General features: G+C 39.4%; 1 protein-coding gene across 4 annotated transcripts in view; it reads left to right on the top strand.

Moving 5' to 3' along the window:
- The first annotated feature begins 2,279 nt into the window (after positions 1–2,279).
- The window catches only part of PCDH17 (protocadherin 17), a 96,982-nt gene continuing 79,327 nt past the window's right edge, over positions 2,280–19,934 (top strand). For 3 of the 4 annotated variants that reach the window (XM_084879960.1, XM_084879961.1, XM_084879959.1), the window contains exon 1: positions 2,280–5,053. In XM_084879960.1, the coding sequence (XP_084736086.1) occupies positions 2,402–5,053 (2,652 nt within the window). In that variant the 5' untranslated portion in view covers positions 2,280–2,401. The remainder of the gene's footprint in view (positions 5,054–19,934) is intronic. The other variant, XM_084879962.1, reaches the window with a different exon arrangement.

The following is a 19,934-nucleotide window of genomic DNA, read 5'->3' as shown; positions in this document are numbered from 1 at the left end:
CATTGGCTGTGAAACCCGCACGTCTTTTGCAGGCTGTGAGCTGATCCTGACAGGCACCGGATTGAAAGAGACCACCACCCGTGACAGAACAGGAGGAGAAAAAAAAAACACAAAAAAAAACCCTCCACCACGGACTGCACAATTAACTCTGCGCGCCGGGGCTGGACTCTGTGAACAGAGAACATTGGGAGGAAAATCCTGAACTGTGATGCGGGGCTGAGCTGTGAACACTCCCTGGAATCCTGATCTCCCCCAAAAAAAGAGACTCAGAGATTTGGTGGTTCCTCACGCCTAAGCCAAAGGAAAGGCTTTCTATTTTTTTTCCTTCTTTTTTCTTATAAATAAACAAATACCCAGACCTAGCGAAACAGACGCCTTGCTTTCCCCAGCCTTGGACTCCGGCAGACAGACAGAGGTAGAGTAAAAAGTGCTGCTGGATTCGGCTTCCCCTTCCCGCTTCTCTCCCTCCCTCGCTCTCGCTTGTTTTGCCTCCTCCAAAAAACGAGAATCTGGCTTTCCTTCCCGGGGAGTGAGTGAGTCAGAGAAAGCCTCTGGAAGAAGCCGCGACTAATGTCTGTGCAGGGAAGACCCGGAGGCAGGCGAGGGTGAATACCATTCGTCCCGCTGCCTGTGACTCAGCCGGCGGCGGATCGGATCGGAACACCTGCATTCCTGGATGTGTCACCCCCGCACGGCCAGGCGCCCGGAGGACCTGACATAACGTGCTCACCGGCCCGGGTCTGACACCCCCTCGGAGGGCGCTCCCTTCCCCCCCCCCCCCCCCCCGGGGTGGGCGCCCCTGGCTGGCCCGGCGCGGCCGCGGCTCCTCGCTCCCTGCGCTCCCTCCCCGAGTCGCCCAGAGACTGAGAGCCAGACTGCAGAAGGCATCACGCCAGACCTGGATGGTGTATTTCTTTCATCCAGCTCATTCTTACTATTAAAAAATATATATATAATTTTTTTTTTTTTTGAAGAAGGGGAGGAGAAAAAAAAAAAAAGACCCGCACTTTCTTCGCTTCAAACGCTCCCCACTTTCATTCCTCGCCAAAGCCTTGCCTTTCTAGATGACGCGGACTGGGAGACGGGGCCATTGGAAGGAGAGGCTGAATAGGAAGAAAAGAGAGGCACTTGACAGCCCAGCCTTGTGAATGCAGAGACTGTTTCCCTTCTAGCGAGAGACAGGGAGAGAGTGTGTGTGTGTGCAGAGGACTGGGAGGTGGCTCCCCCTGCCTTCCTATTCCGCCTCCCTCCTCCCCCCCCCCCCCCCCAAATCTGCACATCCAACCATGAGTTGCCTGTTGATTTCCTTTCGCCCGGGAAGCAACGCAAACTGGAATTAAACTGCAGCCAGAGAAGTCCCTGCTCGCCGCCGGGAGAGGATGGGAGGCTGGTAGCGGCGGCGCCTGGCTTCCCGCAGAGAAATCAGAGAGCGTGTCGTCCGGGCGGAGGCGGAGATACCTCGATACATCCTCCCTCTCCCCCCACCCCCCTCCACACACACACACACCCTCCCCGTAGACTCACACCGCAAACGCAGACCGGGCTGTGGCTTCCTTGACTTTGGGGAGGGAGAGCCTTTTCGGAGGAAGAGAGGGAGGAGCTTGGCGGAGGGAGGAAACTACAAATCGGGACACTAGTTCTATGCACTGCATTTCCTCCCCTCCCTGAGGCTGCTCGGAAAGCAGAGAGAGAGGAGGGGAAAAATACGCTTGGCTGGGAGATGCAGCCCGCCGCCGCCGCCTCAGCCAGCAAGGCAAGATTAGATCTCTAAATGCGGGGAAGCGCGGCCTGATCGGCGCAGAGCCGCAGGAGGAGCCAGCAGGCATCTTCGCAACCTCTCCGCCTCTCCCCCCGCGGCTCCCAGCCCCATTCATTGCATCACCGGAGGCGGCCAGAAGCAAGTAAGGATTTCACTTTCCCGTCTGCCCGAAGACACACCTCCGCTCCCTCCTCCCCTCCCCGTTGGGAGAGTATTCCGGAGGCTCCTGTCGGGAGCGGATTGGCAGCGTCCGAGGAGGAGCGAGGCAAACCGGCGCATTCCAGGCTCGTTCTCTCCCCTCCCGGACTAGATTGACATTTTTTTTTTTTTTTCCCTCCCCGCACCGTAGTCGTCGCTGAAGTTTGAGTCTCCTCCATCAAGTTCGGGGCGGCGAAAGACAAAGCCAGCCCGGGGCTTGCCCCAGCCGCGGGGGAGCCGCCGCCGCCGGGCTCCGCGCGCCCGCAGCCCCGCCGCGCCCGCAGCCCCGCCGCTCCCGCCCGGCGCGGATGCTGTAGATCAACAGGTTCGGGAACTTGAGCGGGTGCAGAGGAGGGACCGCGGGGTCCCGCTGGCCCGGGAGCGGGGGGAGGTTAAGGCAGGAGGGAGACCCCCCCAGGACTGGTGGCTCGGCTCCGCGCGCGCATGCTGCGCGGGGGCTCCGGGCTGCCGCGCACCCCCTCGCTCTCCGCTCCGGTCCGCCTGATCCTGCCTCCACCCCACCGGGCTGGGATGTACCTTTCCATCTGTTGCTGCTTTCTGTTGTGGGCCCCCGCCCTGACGCTCAAAAACCTGAACTACTCGGTGCCGGAGGAGCAGGGGGCCGGCACGGTGATCGGCAACATCGGCAAGGATGCGCGCCTGCAGCCGGGGGCGCCGCCCGGGGAGCGCGGCGGGGGCGGCGGGCGCGGCCGGTCCGGCAGCTACCGGGTGCTGGAGAACTCGGCGCCGCACCTGCTGGACGTGGACGCTGACAGCGGGCTGCTCTACACCAAGCAGCGCATCGACCGCGAGTCCCTGTGCCGCCACAACGCCAAGTGCCAGCTGTCCCTCGAGGTGTTCGCCAACGACCAGGAGATCTGCATGATCAAGGTGGAGGTGCAGGACATCAACGACAACGCGCCGTCCTTCCCCTCGGACCAGATCGAGATGGACATCTCGGAGAACGCGGCCCCCGGCACCCGCTTCCCGCTCACCAGCGCGCACGACCCCGACGCGGGCGACAACGGGCTGCGCACCTACCTGCTCACCCGCGACGACCACGGCCTCTTCGCGCTGGACGTCAAGTCCCGCGGCGACGGCACCAAGTTCCCGGAGCTGGTCATCCAGAAGGCGCTGGACCGCGAGCAGCAGAGCCGCCACGCGCTCGTGCTGACCGCCCTGGACGGCGGGGAGCCGCCGCGCTCCGCCACCGTGCAGATCGACGTGAAGGTGATCGACTCCAACGACAACAGCCCGGTGTTCGAGGCGCCCTCCTACCTGGTGGAGCTGCCCGAGAACTCGCCCGCGGGCACCGTGGTCATCGACCTGAACGCCACCGACGCCGACGAGGGCCCCAACGGCGAGGTGCTCTACGCCTTCAGCAGCTACGTGCCCGACCGCGTGCGGGAGCTCTTCTCCATCGACCCCAAGACCGGCCTCATCCGCGTCAAAGGAAACCTGGACTACGAGGAGAACGGGATGCTGGAGATCGACGTGCAGGCGCGGGACCTGGGCCCCAACCCCATCCCGGCGCACTGCAAGGTCACGGTCAAGCTCATCGACCGCAACGACAACGCGCCGTCCATCGGTTTCGTGTCCGTGCGCCAGGGGGCGCTGAGCGAGGCCGCCCCGCCGGGCACCGTCATCGCGCTGGTGCGGGTCACCGACCGCGACTCGGGCAAGAACGGGCAGCTGCAGTGCCGGGTGCTGGGCGGCGGCGGCGGGGCGGCCGGCGGCGGGGGCGGCTCCGGGGGGCCGGTGCCCTTCAAGCTGGAGGAGAACTACGACAACTTCTACACGGTCGTGACGGACCGCCCGCTGGACCGCGAGGCGCAGGACGAGTACAACGTGACGATCGTGGCGCGGGACGGGGGCTCGCCGCCGCTCAACTCCACCAAGTCGTTCGCCGTGAGGATCCTGGACGAGAACGACAACCCGCCCCGCTTCACCAAGGGGCTGTACGTGCTGCAGGTGCACGAGAACAACATCCCGGGCGAGTACCTGGGCTCCGTGCTCGCCCAGGACCCGGACCTGGGCCAGAACGGCACCGTGTCCTACTCCATCCTGCCCTCGCACATCGGCGACGTGTCCGTCTACACCTACGTGTCCGTGAACCCCACCAACGGGGCCATCTACGCGCTGCGCTCCTTCAACTACGAGCAGACCAAGGCCTTCGAGTTCAAGGTGCTGGCCAAGGACTCGGGCGCGCCCGCGCACCTGGAGAGCAACGCCACGGTGCGGGTGACGGTGCTGGACGTGAACGACAACGCGCCGGTGATCGTGCTGCCCACGCTGCAGAACGACACGGCCGAGCTGCAGGTGCCGCGCAACGCCGGCCTGGGCTACCTGGTGAGCACCGTGCGCGCCCTGGACAGCGACTTCGGCGAGAGCGGCCGCCTCACCTACGAGATCGTGGACGGCAACGACGACCACCTGTTCGAGATCGACCCGTCCAGCGGCGAGATCCGCACGCTGCACCCCTTCTGGGAGGACGTGACGCCCGTGGTGGAGCTGGTGGTGAAGGTGACGGACCACGGCAAGCCCACCCTGTCGGCCGTGGCCAAGCTCGTCATCCGCTCGGTGAGCGGCTCCCTGCCCGAGGGGGTCCCGCGCGTGAACGGGGAGCAGCACCCCTGGGACATGTCGCTGCCGCTCATCGTGACGCTGAGCACCATCTCCATCATCCTGCTGGCGGCCATGATCACCATCGCCGTCAAGTGCAAGCGGGAGAACAAGGAGATCCGCACCTACAACTGCCGCATCGCCGAGTACAGCCACCCGCAGCTGGGCGGGGGCAAGGGCAAGAAGAAGAAGATCAACAAGAACGACATCATGCTGGTGCAGAGCGAGGTGGAGGAGAGGAACGCCATGAACGTCATGAACGTGGTGAGCAGCCCCTCCCTGGCCACCTCCCCCATGTACTTCGACTACCAGACCCGCCTGCCCCTCAGCTCGCCCCGGTCCGAGGTGATGTATCTCAAACCGGCCTCCAACAACCTGACTGTCCCTCAGGGCCACGCGGGCTGCCACACCAGCTTCACCGGACAAGGGACTAATGCGAGCGAGACCCCGGCCACTCGGATGTCCATAATTCAGGTAGGAGACTTTTAGCATCCCCCCCTGGGACTCCACCTTAGTGCTGGTGTGGGAGCTGTCCTGAAACCGTTCTGACAGGACAAGCCACTGCCAGCAGCAGTGAGAGGGGATTTTTCCTTTCCTTTCTTTCTTTCTTTCTTTCTCTCTCTCTCTTTTTTTTTTTAATGAACATGGTTTACACTTTTGCCACTGCGTGTGTACAACATTTATCTATACGTATTCTCTCCCATGTAAATGGTCTAAAGTCTACAAGATGTACATGTCTTGCTTTTGTGGCATTTTAAAAGTTTATTTTTGTAGTTTTAAAAAATGTTAGCAGGGTTCAGTAGGCATAGTTTATTTTACTTTATTTTTGTTTGAGGTTCTACATTTTTTTTTTCCTGTAAGAAAAGATTTCCAGAATAGAGAGAAAAAAAATGTTTTACCTAATTCACTTTAAAAGTGAATTTAAGTTCATTAAAGCATAGGATGCCAAGTGAGAGAAATGGGTACCCAAATATGAAGGAGTTAACTGTCAGCCAGAATGCCAGAGCCTTGGGCCAGTTTTCACTGCCACCCCCAAAGTCAGCTTTGTATTTAAAAAGTATTTTAAAGGACATTAATTTTATCTACTCTTTAAAACTGCAGCACAATGCGTTAAGTTGCTTAAGCTTTGGAAATGTCACATATACTCTTAAGATCTTTCAAAAGTTTGTATAAATGTATACTCTGGATAATGATGAGTAACTATCTATGAAAAGTTTAAATTTATTCTGTCCTGTGGTTTTCCTGATCTGTTTGTGTGTGTGTGTGTGTGTGTGTGTGTGTGTGTGTGAGATGAATGTAGAAAGTTCACAATAAGGTCATGGACTGCTTTGGGGCTTTTGAAAACCGGAAGCAAAGTTGCACTTAAAGGCACTTGCCATGAAGAATTCCAGGATGCATTTAAGTTTGCATACTGTGTATTTTCTGTATATCTGAGTGATACTTATTATGTATTAGATAGTACTGTTCAAAGGTTTTGATATATGAAAAAAAAAAAAAATGACCCAGCTTGGACATAGATTTTAACAGCAGCAGGTGACTGTATTGTGTCTAGTCACTGCCTAGTTTCTTTTATCCACTATTAAGTTGTGTCACAGGAAAACTTAATCATCCCCTATTATGAATGTGAGTTACTACAAATTACTTTGGATGAGTAGTACTTGAAATTCAAAACTGAGTTTCACTATAAGTGACACTTTGGGAGGAAGATTAGTTTGGGGCAAATGAAAATAATTTGTGTTATTTTATGCTTTCAAAAGTAAACGCCTTTAAATGACACTTGATTAAGTAATGTTTTTATTATTAAAATAGGGTTTAAACATTTCATAACCTTATATTTTCTGAGACAAGTGTAACAAATGCTAAAACTTAGCAAAATTTATTTTCTTATAATAGTATAATGTCCTTGTAAAAGAGACTCTTGTACTTGATGCCACTGAATATACCAAAGTATTAATTGTAATAACACTAAATTCCACTTTTTAGTGTTTAATAATAGTAGTAATCATGGTTTTTTGAGGTTTATATAACACTGAACAAGAAATTTATTCCTTAAAAAATCATGGTTTCTACAAAAGTCTTTCTGTGACTGTCTAAAACTGCTATTTATGATAATCTTTTAAAATAGAGATGTTAAAATATATATTTATAAATCTTTTACAGTCATTTCACAAAGACACATGTTATATACTCTTCTTATATTTTTATCATTGACATTACAATGGTCTCACAGAGGGTTAATGCTGGATCTTCCACTTCCAGCTCTATCAGTTGAATTTTACTTAGGGTCCATGTAAAAATGAGTTTGGTCTATTAGTGAGGAACAACCTTGGATGGAAGTTATCCAGGAGGTTTTGAGGGTTGAGGTGGCCACATTGTATTTGTATCATAGTGCTCTTTTAGCTGGTCACTGCTTGTTGGCTGGCTGGCTGGTGGTGGTGGTGATGATGATGATGATTCTTCTCAGCAGTAAAACTTGAGGAAAAGCAAATCACACACACACACACACACACACACACACACACACACACACACACACGAAGAGAAGGAAAGAGATAGTTTAAACAGAAAACAGAAGGACAAACTTCCTTGCCCTTCCCTTTTTTCTTGAATCTTAATCTACACCATAAAGACACAGAAAAAGTGTTTTAAATTCTTAAACCCCACCCCCCACTCCCAAAGTGGCTCAATTTCCCATATTGCTCTTCCCCTGGAAATCTGGAAATATCCTCAATATAAATTGTTAAAACAGGGTTTTTTGATTGTATTTTTGCAAGGGATGCTCTGTAAATTACTACTAAGTTAATTTCCTTTTAAATGTATCAGGTTTTTCCTCAATATCTGCTCTGGAGAACAGAGTAAATTGACTACAGTTACCTTACTTTTTCTTTATTTTTTAAATTAGGTTGCTAAACATATTCTGGGCTTAAGTGATACCTTTAAATTAAAGTGTTCAGGTATCCCATACTCTTGTTTTAAGTGCATTTATTAGTGAGTTATTTAACACAGCCTGCTGAGGAAGCACACTATTAATCTCATGAGTATTTCTGAAGGATGAATTTTAATCCAGCAGAGGATATTTGGACTAGCAGCTATTAGACCTGGTTTATCTTATTTTCCAGTATATAGAAGGTGAATGGTGTATTTCTATTGATGAAATGAAGAGTTTCATAATTGTTTGAGATACATGGGTAGAGAGTGGTGACATAAAACTTAGAAACTTCAGGATTTGTAAGACTCATGTTATAATACAAATTAAGATTTATTTTAGTAATCAAAAGATTTTATGTGAGCCTTACGGCTCAATTTTAAGGTTAAGATTTGTAGGTTCTTGGGCATAAAGGTATTTTTATTGAATATGGATGCAGCACAATTATGTAAACTAATGAAGAAAGGGGGTTTTGTGAGAAGGTATTTTATTTCAGATTTTTAAGAGATTTTATTTCAAGTATCTCAGCTAAAGTAAAGTAGTCTCTGAAGTGTTTAACCAATAAACTAGTGATTAAAATATCCTCAGTAGCGTGACTCATAATAAAAGACTGTTATAATGAAATATTTTACTCATTTTAAGGCTATAAAATTTATTTTGAAAAATAGGAGCATGGATTTTTGTGGTAGGTAAGGCAAATAGATTATTATACTAATTTATAAAAACACTTTTCACAGAAACAATTTTCATATGAATTATATCATGTATTATATTAGAATCTAAAATCAAATAGAGATCGTCACTAGTTGTCACAAGTAACTGCTTATTGTGACATAAAATTATTTAAGACTCAGAGAAACTTCCCAGCAGGTGTTTTGAAAGAAGACTTCTCTGAGAAGAGGGAGAAGACTGGGGAGTTCTTACTGTGGGAGAATTTCCAGTGTTTGTTTAAACATCTGTGTTTTCATATTTTTTTTGGTAGTACTACTACATCTTAGTATGCTTTCAGAGAAGAAAATGTATAGAGCCAGCAGAATAATATATTCTACTAAAGTAAAATTTTAAAAGGAATATATTTTTACACAGTTTTTTTACAGTTCAGTTTTAAAGAGGTTCACATTAAGGTTGATTTTAGATTTTTTTTATGTTAAAAATATGTCTATAAAAATGAAATTGAGACATAGATGACTAAAGTATTATAGTATGGGCATTAAATGCAGTGTTTTAGAATGAAAGGCAAAAGAAAAATTGTATCCTTACTAGGAACATCATTCATTGTGCACTTCTACTCCCACTTCTTTATTCTCTAAGAGATTCTTGACAAGAAGAACCCAGCTAATTTCCCTAGATCATGATCTTCAAAACTTTACACACTAGTGTGTTAGCAATTTCGGTAACAAACACAAAGTGTGTGAATATTTTTTTTCTTCACTTATAATTTTGAAGTTATTTTCCTGTAATGTTACTCTAATTCAGCACAGTTTAATTAGTTATATGCGGTCATTTCCATAAACTTCATATACATCTTTGTTTTTAGGGGTAATGTTTCTTTCTTACTACATGCCTCCAGGACTGTCTTGTACACGAGTCTAATTTTTTTAAGGGTAGGATTAATTTCTGCTTTAAATTAACATGAGTACATAATCATAAAACTTTTTTTCTGTTTTATTGTATATTAAAAGTAGTATAAAGTGCAAATAAACTTAATTAAAAAGATAATAAGCCATTAAGGTGTTTTTGACTTTATTTACAGAAGAATTTAAAATGCAAAATATTATCATCATTCTTCATATAACGTTACTTTTACTCTTAGTTTTGTGTGTGCCCATAAAAATCTGAGCTCCAATATAAATTGGTGTGCATTTCTCAATTTTACCATAAATGAATGCACAATATGAACTAGAAATCTGAGAATCTTCTTTTAATATTAGTTGATATAACTACTCAGAAGTTAATAACATCTTCATCCATTAGCTTTTAGTTTTCAATAAAATTTTCATAATACTAGTTAGGCAATACTTGTTCTTACACTGAGGTGATAATCCATCAGCCTTTCATAAATGTAAAAGCAAGATAATTTTACATTTTAGTTGGGCTTTTTGAGTGAATTCTATAATTTTACTTGAGTTCTATGAGTGAGTTTTACAATTGCATTAAATACTAGGATTTTGGTATGGTTATGTTATTTAAGGCTGTGTGCAGTCATGAAAAATATCAGGCCATGGAAAAGTATGTCCTACAATTTCTCTCTCTGCTGCTTCAACATGTTTTTTAGTTAAGAAGAAAATCATATATTTTGAACATTTTTCTATTGCCTGTGACTATATTGTACAAATCAAACCAAAAAAACTCCAATGCCATATAAACTTTTTTCTATAAAGTTTATAAAGTTTATGTTATAATATACATTATTTCTTTTTCTTAGAATGCATAGACAGGCTTATGTAGGATATAAAATAAATTAATTATTAAAATAATTCCAAATATCACTATTAGATTACTAAGAAATATATTGTACATATTTTAAGAGAAAAATTCTTAAAAATCTCTAGATAAACATTAAATTCTAGTTAAAAATACAATGTTTATAGTTTATCATGTTTCCTTGCCATTGTCAGGTTTCAAAGTATTTTTTACTGGTAGTTATGCTTATGCAATATTATGCAATAGAAATATATCTATAAAATAAAAGGTGTAAAATGAGATACTATCTTGTGTTTTTAAAATTAATGAAGGCTTACATGCATTTAGTACAGCAAAGGTTGGCTCTGCCTATAATTATGAAAATGTGAACAATAAAACTTCTTGGCAAAATTCTAATATAAATACATATATTATACATTATGTATGCAAATACATAAGCACAGACATTAGCCCATTTTAATACTTTATCCGTTCAAAGTCAGTTCTCTTTTTAATGAGGAGCACAAACCTTTGTTTTCCTTTGGAAATATGTTAAAACTTCTTGATTTTACTGTGTTGAATCTTCAAACAGTTTGAAGTTCCTTAGAATAGAGTCAGTCATTCTAGAGAAGAGAAGTTAAGGAACAGCTAGCATTCAATGGACCTTGTGCAAATTAAGAGGAAAAAAACAACACCTTGCAAGTTTCTGATTCTTCTGGAGGATGGTAGGAGGGTTGCAAGCACTTTGAGAAGGTATGCTGGGAGCCTGATGATGAAATAAGAGGAGGAAGATGCAACTACTAGAACTGGGCTCATGCCAGTTCGGAAGTACAACTTAACTCCCTATGCTGAGTGATACTGCAATACACTCAATAGTGAGTACATTCTTACAAATCCACCTGCTAATTATGATATTAGTCATTGCTCCAGAAGGTATTCCCCTCAGTGATACTTCTGTTTAATAAATCCCACAGGGTATTATCTTAAAGTCATATTTTAGTCAAGCCATTAGGGAAGGATTTATTTTTTTGTATTGAATTCCTTCAACCAGTGGCTATATATGTATGTGTTAGAGAATAGCGTCAAGTTCATTTTGCTTATCAATTTTAAGATAGTGTGACTTTTACCACCTACCTACAAAATGCTTTTAAAGTTCATCAGACCTACACTAATCTATTGTCAACATATTTTAGTAAAAGAGACATTGACAAGCTTTTCTTTCTATGGCCACACAGTATTTTACAGTTAGTCATAGCTTTCACCACCAGCTTTGACAGTGATATATTACTATCCTTTGGACTTCTGAAATAAATTATCCATAATAAAGAAGTCCTTAATGACATCAAACTTCCCTGCTGTGACTAAGCAGAAACTTGCTAGAGGCTTCTTGCCACTGCAGAAGTCTGAGTTCAGTATTTGTAAGGTAAAGGGGAAAAAAGACAACAGATGCGAATTGTGGCTGTTTTGGTGGTGTCTATCACTTGTATGCATGCACCAGGTCTCCCAATGATAGATTGTAAATTGATTTCAGATAATGTTTGGGAGAATCTATTGATATACATGTGACACACTTCCATTTGTATGTCCTGGTCCTACTGACATTCTGATTACTGATATTTGTAGGACTTGCCCTGGATCTATTCCAGGCAGTTTTATTGTAGTGAAATGGCTCATACAGTTCATTGAGCATCTAGCATAACTGTGCTGAACATGATTGGCACGTTTGCATATATTTATTCAAAAAATAAGATAGTCAAACAGCATAATTATTGGAAAGTGAATCATAACAATAAGGGACAATTTAAGTTAACAAGCTTTGTGATCAAAAGATAAATACAGGTTGGATAAATGAGACTTTAGATGTAACTAATTTACATAAATAGACTTTGGTCTGATTAGAGAAATGGAATATATTAAAATAATTTAATGGTATTAGAAATGCATTTTACAGCAGTCATTTTGAAATATTTAAAGATCTGTGTTATTTTATTTATGTTTCTATTTAATAATATAGTCATGGACCATATTTATGTTGGATGAAAAATAAGCAAGGTAAAGATAAATGTAACCCTGTAAGCTTGGTTCTGGAATATACCCTGTCTGAGTAATATTTATTATTTTTTAAACTTGTAATGTTTTTGAATGATTTTTAATTGGTGGAACACATTAAAGGGACCACTTGAAGGACAATTTCTTGTTTATTCTCTTTATCAGCTAACAACAGCCTTTATGGAATTTGAAAACAAGAGCATTAAAACTCTATTTCAAGTTTTCAAAGCTCACATTCATATTGTTTAATAAATATATACTACTATTGAGAGACACTGGGTACATATTTTTAAATTATATTAACACATAATACAGACAATGCATAGAACCTTATTTGCATAAAGGTTCTAGTACTCTTCTAATAGCATATATACATGTACATGTACCTATACCATATACATGTATACCTATACCATATACATATATTTCCTCAATTCTTACCCAAGGAAATATTTATTGATTTTTAGAGAGAGAGGAAGATAGAGAGAACATCTATTAATTACCTCCCACACATGTCCTGACCAGGGATTGAACCCACAAACTAGGTATGTGCCCTGACCAGAATGGAACCCACAGCCTTTTGGTGTACAGAATAATACTACAACCAACTGGCCAAGGCATATATATATATATATATATATATATATATATATATATATATATTAAATAACAGATTTAATTTACAATATGACTAAGTAATTTATTTTCAACAACTTGGTGCTTTAGATATATTTTCTTAAGCTTCATTAGTGATGGTTTTTAAAAAAACGTAATTTAAGCATATCAATAAGTCACCATTTAGCATACTTCTTTACAGTATTTCTACCTGATTCCACTAACTGATGACTAATTATACTTTTACCTATAATGTGTCCTCCAATTAAATAAAACTCAAACGGAAATACAGCTATATATCCTGAATTCCAAAAGTTTAATTTTATAAAGCAGAAATGCAACAGGTATTTTATTTTTATAACTCAGGCTTAGACTATAAATGATGTAAAGTCTTAAACTTTTATTTGTTTGCATTATGTACATGTACATCAGTTTTGAACCCTAAAACTATAGCTATAATATTTCTTTTCAATTCACAGACTCCAATATAAATACCTTTGCTGAAAGCTGTTCATGTTATTTTGTTAAGCTGTTTATTTTGCACAGAGCATATTATATCAGAATACACTTATTATTATGACTGAATATTTTATCATTTCTTTTACAATTTCACCATAGTAATTGCACATGCAGAACAGATATTTGTAAAAATAATTCACCTATGATTATCATGAAGGATTATTTAAGTACAGTGTAAAGTGGCTGCTATCTGCTTTTACCAATGTCCTCATTTGAGTAGATCAGATGACAGTAAGATATTAGACTGTTTGAGAAATAATATGCTTAAAATCTCAGTAAAATTTGCTAAGAAAAGTATTTAATATTTTGGAGAAAAAGGAATTAACTTCAAAAGGGATTATTTTCAAGCTCAAAATTGATAATTGCTTAATGACACATCTTTATGTAGTGTCGTAACTTTCTGAGCAACATTAAAAATAATTAATTTTTATTTTATAGGTTTGTCAGCAAAAAAAATAAATTAATTAAACAACAAGCAAGCAAGCAAGCAAACAAAAAACTCACAAAAACAATACAAGATAAATATTGTCTAAATATTGGTGAATTCTATTCAGTCTCTTCTCGGGGCATAAATATCTTACTTCCTGTTTTGCTTTTTTTTTCAATTTTGCATCTATTTTTAAGGAATTTATTTCAAATCAACTTATTGCATTAAGAATGTGAATAAGAGGAGTTGTATGTCATGCAAAATAAAGAGAATCAATGATTTATCTTTATTATCATTATCGTTAGCATAAAACTTCACATCAAGGCATAAAACTTGATTGCTTTATTATTTTAATCTTTACATCACTTTGTATTACATTAATAATTTTTCCCCTTTTTATTTTAAACCAATGTCTAATCACTTATCTTAAACTTGGTTGATTAAATCAGAATTTCCTTACTTAAAACTGGTGATACACATTAACTCTTCCTTAGCACAGTTTGTAATTGTACAAAACCAATGAAGATATATTGTTGTTAATGCATGAGCTAATTGCAATAAGATAGAGAGGGTTACTGAGAGCATACATATGCATATATGTACAATAGCAAACATTTTAATGCAACACACAAATTGAAAAAAGAAAGTCTGTAACCTTGCAAGTTTAGTATTGGTAGATGCCAGGATAGTGGTAATTATCAGCTAAACTTTTGGGTCCTGATATTCTAGGAAAGCTACTATTTATCCCTCATTGAAAATAAGGCAGAAAAATAAGCAAACTATCCTATTAAGCAAATCATACTTATAGGAATTTTAAGGGTTATTGGCAAAAGCCTATTCTACAGTGAAGCCCTAATTATAAGATATGCCAATACCAGCAAATGAAACAGTATGCCTAATTGGAGAGAAAATAAAAGACAAGGAATTCATTTAAGGAAACTTTTTGTTGTTGTTGAGCAATAGATGTTCCATGATTTTTTCATAATCAAGACAATTACACAGTAATTTGGGTTAGAATGTATGCCCAATTCCCCATCTCAAAACCCAATTTGTTACTACCTGTGGCTATTTCTATTAAAAAAAAAAATAAGAAAGAAAGAAACATAATTACTATGAGTCTCAGCAGTCTTAGAGTAAATTTTTGCAATTACAATACCTCCCTTGGGCAGATGTGTGAAAATGGCAGATTAATTCCTGCCAGGATCTCTCTGTTCCTCATGCATTTTTGGATTTGGTGTCAACTGCTTATTAGAGTGGCTCTGTTTGCTGTGGTTTAAAGTTATGTCAGCGTTTCTATAGTATGACTCTAGAAATAAAGATCCACATGTCAACTATTAAAATTTGCCTTCGATGTAAAGTTGACAACGTAAACTCTTAGCAAAGAATTAGATAATATTTTCCATTATGTTCCTCTGTTGCCTGGTTAAGCTTGAAGTAAATGATAGTAGGACCGTTTAGCAGTGTTGAGAAAGGATTTAGACTAGTAGGTAAAAAGAAAAATGCAGTTCTTTGAAATATGAAGTAAGATTTAATCAGCAGAAATCAATGAAACTATTTTCATTCTATGCCTGATCCTAAAGCTATTTAATGCATAGGAATTTTTAAAAGCCCTAATGAATATATTGAGACTGGATAATAGGTGATTTAACATGCTACCAATTTCCATTTATTCCTTCTTTGGATTGTGGTGTATAGTCTCTGTTCTTAATAAAGATCTAATTGATCTACACACAAATAATGTGTGTAATTCAGGCTGAAGAATTTTAAACCTCTGAGTCAGGTTTATAATCAGTGGTGAAGATAATTTGTCACAAAGCAGTTTAGATAGCAGAACACTTAAGAACAAGAGTTTGCTTTTGTAGTTGAGAGAACTTAGTATCGTTTCTCATACATAGGAGGCACTTAAAAGTTAGAATTCTTTATAATTTTCTATGACCAGTAATCAAATATGAGCCAGAGCTTAAAATTCAAACCTAAAAATTACTAAGGCCAGCCAAAACCTATTTGGCTCAGTGGATAGAGCGGCGATCTGCAGACTGAAAGGTCCCAGGTTCGATTCCGGTCAAGGGCATGTACATTGGTTGCGGGCACATCCCCAGTAGGGGGTGTGCAAGAGGCAGCTGGTTGATGTTTCTCTCTCATCGTTGTTTCTACAATAACTCTCTATCCCTCTCTCTTCCTCTCTGTAAAAAATCAATAAAATATATATTTAAAAAAATTACTAAAGCCAAAGTCTGAAATATTATTTACATTAACATGTTGAAATAATTACATGCTGGAAAATAATTCATTTGAATATGAGTTATTTTGATAATTATTAAATATGGTTTTTACCTTTCAAATAAATACAGTAAAATTCCTATAGAATTCTATTGGTCATATTAAAAATTTCTGAATAAAACTTGATCAAGGTTCATAGTTATGAGTATCAACTTTCACATAAATTGTGTTTTTAAATATATACATAGATTGTTATGATCTCTGAATGCATAATAATCTGGCCACTCAGTATATATATTAGAGGCCCAGGGCATGAATTTGTGCATGGGTGGGGTCCAGCCAGTCTGGCCAGGGGGAGGGGACATGGGCGGTTGTCCTGCCTGCCTGCTGGTAGAACTCCTGGTGGAGGGGATAATTGCATAAAAGCCTTTTATTATATAGGTTGTACACTGAGTGGCCAGATTATTATGCATTCAGATATCATAATAATCTGGCCACTCAGTGTATATGTGTATATATTATACATAAATGTATATAGAATATTTAAAGAGAAAATAGTGTTGGTAAGGACATATCTTTTTATATTTTGTTCTGTTTCTTGGTGTTTATAAAGTATTGAAACTATGTAGTTCAGACATTATGACTATTTGTTAAGGCTTTAAGATCCCTCAGCTCTAGTAAATTATTAAGCAATCAATGTGGTCCTTTTATATATTTAAGATTCTTATTCTTATGAAGACTTTCCATAATATTAATGCTTATTTTTATATGACTTTTAAAGAAATGAAATTATATATATGCCATAAGTAGTTATCTTGGGATTACATTTATTTATATTTATTGATATGTGATTTTATGATACTCACTTTGGTACTAAGTGACTAGTAGAACTGCCATCTCATAATGGAAAAATAAAATCACCAAAGGTAATTATCACATGTGTATAATAATAGTGCAACTTACAAAATTCTATTCAAAATTTCTGAAAGTATGTTGTTTAGGTGGTAGGAAATTATCAGGCACCTATTGAGGCAACATGCACTGAGCAATCTTATCAACAATATATTACCCATTTTAGTGTTATTTAAAATAAATCTACAGCCTGCAGAGTTGTTCAGTCCATAATCATTAATTCAGTTACTAAAAATGAAATAATTTTAAAAGTCAGTTAAAATAATTTACTACTGTTAAGCTATTCTAGGACTTAATCACTACATATCTGAATTAAAAATTTTAATTGCAAAATCTATATCAAACAATAAGGGGGGGCTGATAGAATAAAGGGTTCAAGTAGAATGAGCTTTTAAACTATTTTAAGATTTAATTATTCCACATTCGGAGTATCTGGGATACAAAATGAAGGACAATATAATAGAAAGGAGTATAGAAATGTAAATTTAAGCAATTTATGGTTCATTGTCAAAACATTCAAAAATATGAGAAAGACTCTCTGAAAGATTAAACAGTGTTAAATATTTTGTATATGATTTTTAAATTTAAGTTCTTTATTGTTTAAAGTATTACATAAGTATCCCTCTCCCCCAATATTTTATATGATTAGGAGACAAATAATGAGTTCTCAATGGGGACATTTTCACCCACAAATATCTAAATATTATAGTTCACGTCCATCTGTAAACTCACCCTGGCATGTTTCTCACCTGGGGAGAGAAGGCACATCTGCAGGGTGGCCTACCAGGCCACGTCTTGGTTTCATGTCACTACAAAAGGCTTACCTGGGATCAGGTATTTCCTCAGACAGCCTGTAGTATTCCAAAACCTGTCTAAAATTTACTAATTTCTCTGAATGTGCTTTTTCTTGAGCGATCATACATGCTTTCTTTTAGAATAGCGATTTTAAACCCTTTTCATTTCATGACCAAAAAATATATCTTTTGCTGCTCTGACAAAAATAGATATAATTTTGATTGTTTTAAAAAACAATATTAGTAATTACCTACACTTTTTTGCTCCAAAGTGACTTTTAAAAGATACCAAGAATTAACCTATTATTCCACATGACCACTAACATGCAATTCTCTTATCTGACCTATACTAGTATATTTATGGTTCAAGATAGGGCATTCACACCCAACAGGTATTGTCGTGTTGGTTTTTGTCATTTTATCTGACAGTCTAAGGGAAAAGGGATCTGTGCTCCTGACTAAATAAATAGTCAGGTATCACATGTTTTAAAAATGCTTGTGGCACACCAGTTGAAAATTGCTGTTTTTAAACATAGCTTAGAAATGTATTGGAAATGTGATTTTCAAACAATGTTGTTAAAAATGTTAATGTTTTGCAAATATACCAATTTTTATGCATTTATGTTAGTCTTCCCACAAAACTATATAACCTAAAATATGTGTCATTTTTTAAAAAATTCAAAAAGTTGTTTAAATGTTTAAAAAGCATTACAAAATACATAATTTGAGTGAATCAAAAACAAAGCAGTATTTGTCTTATACTGACTTGTTTTAATTCTTTCTTCTTCTCTTTACCATCTAGTCTCTTCTGTGATATCCATTCAGAAAATATATTTTTTACAGAGATACCTTAAGAACCTTGTATATTTATATTTAATGTAAATATATTTTAAAAAATTAGATATCTATGTTGATGAGACCATGGTGGTTTTACCACCAGATTAATATTTAACTATATGTACATTTGAATCTGATAATCATATATTGATATGACACAGTGGAGCTATTTAGGATTAGATTAGATTTGAGATTGTTTGGTTTGAATAATATTATCCTTATCATTATTTAAAAGCATTTAATAGACAAGAAACATTAAAGACTTCTTGGAGTTTCTTTAATCCAAACTTTAGTACATATTTTAATAGGTAAAAATGTATTTTCTTTTATATAAAAGCATTAAAATGAACCTCTGCAGATGATGCTTTCTTCTTATTCTTCAGGCAAGAATATGCACTATTGAGATAGAGTAGAGATTAAGTTTCCCATCTGCCACTCCTTAGACTGTTTAATTTTATGGTTTTATCTATTGATAAACCTTCTTTGTATGTTTAAGCCTATGCAGATCAGAGAAATAAACTAACATGTCATTTTATAGCTTAAGGAAAGGAAATTTATAAATTTAGCCAACAAATTCCTTAAAATTATTTTCATTTGAAATTTCCTAGTGATCCTCGGTGAACTTGAGCTTTATTTTTTCTCATTATTTTACTGGAGAAATCAAACCTCCAAGGACACATCTGTTATTTAATGATATTACAGTTTAGGTTTTGTGGTTTTTTTGGTGGAAATGTGCTATGGTGATGGAAAGGCACTGGGGGTGGGAGAAGGACAGGAGCTCTGATTCAATATCCCACGTAACATAATATAAATAATTGGAAAATGGAAGTACCATTTCAGTTGGTTAATTGTAATAAACCTATTATCTTGTTAGAGCATTAAGGTAGAATCAACATGTTGGGAAACATAAAAGGAGAAATGAAAGCATTTAAAATTCAATCATTAGATTTCATTGCATCCATCTGCTCCCAGGAAATATAATTGGAAATTTGATTCATTGACCTTTAGCTGCCAGTTTGGACCACAGTTTCAAACTCTATGTTTTTAAGTTGGATGTTTGAAGTTAATCTGATAAGAGTCACATTCAGTACACTTTCAACGCAATTACCTTTTGAATGAAATGAAAAATAAATAAAATCAGGTTTAATGGGCTGGTGTATATTAGACAAAGAGTCAGAATAGTTATTTAATCCTAGATCTGGTTAAAGTAACTAATGTTCAACTTCATTAAGATTTCCATTAACTAGAAGGCCTGCTAAACTTTTTACTGTGATTCTATGTAACACTCCTGCTTCACATTAATTATTATCTGGGTCTGTATTACACTACATTTATACTTACAACATCCAATTACACTACAATTACATAGCATGACGTAAATAAAGCAATATTTGGTATTTCAGGTGGTTATCCCAAGTTTCAAAAAAATTTGGCACCCTTCAGTAGGATACCACAGAACCTTCCTGAAATGTTTTTTATATCTTTATTCAGAAAGATGATGTATGATAAAATTATACACCTAACACAAGAAGTAGATTATGTAAATTGACATGATTTCTTGTCAGCATTTGTGTATTGCTCTGCTCACTGAAGTTCATGTAACTTGGAAATGAGTCATGATTAGACAGGTGTTTCTTCATCTATGAGATCAAA

The sequence above is a fragment of the Pipistrellus hanaki genome (genome assembly GCF_964339955.1).
Source record: "Pipistrellus hanaki genome assembly, chromosome: 3".
Classification (NCBI taxonomy): Eukaryota; Metazoa; Chordata; class Mammalia; order Chiroptera; family Vespertilionidae; genus Pipistrellus; species Pipistrellus hanaki.
The sequence above is the reverse complement of the archived record's forward strand: the minus strand, read 5'-3'. Positions and strand labels throughout refer to the sequence as shown.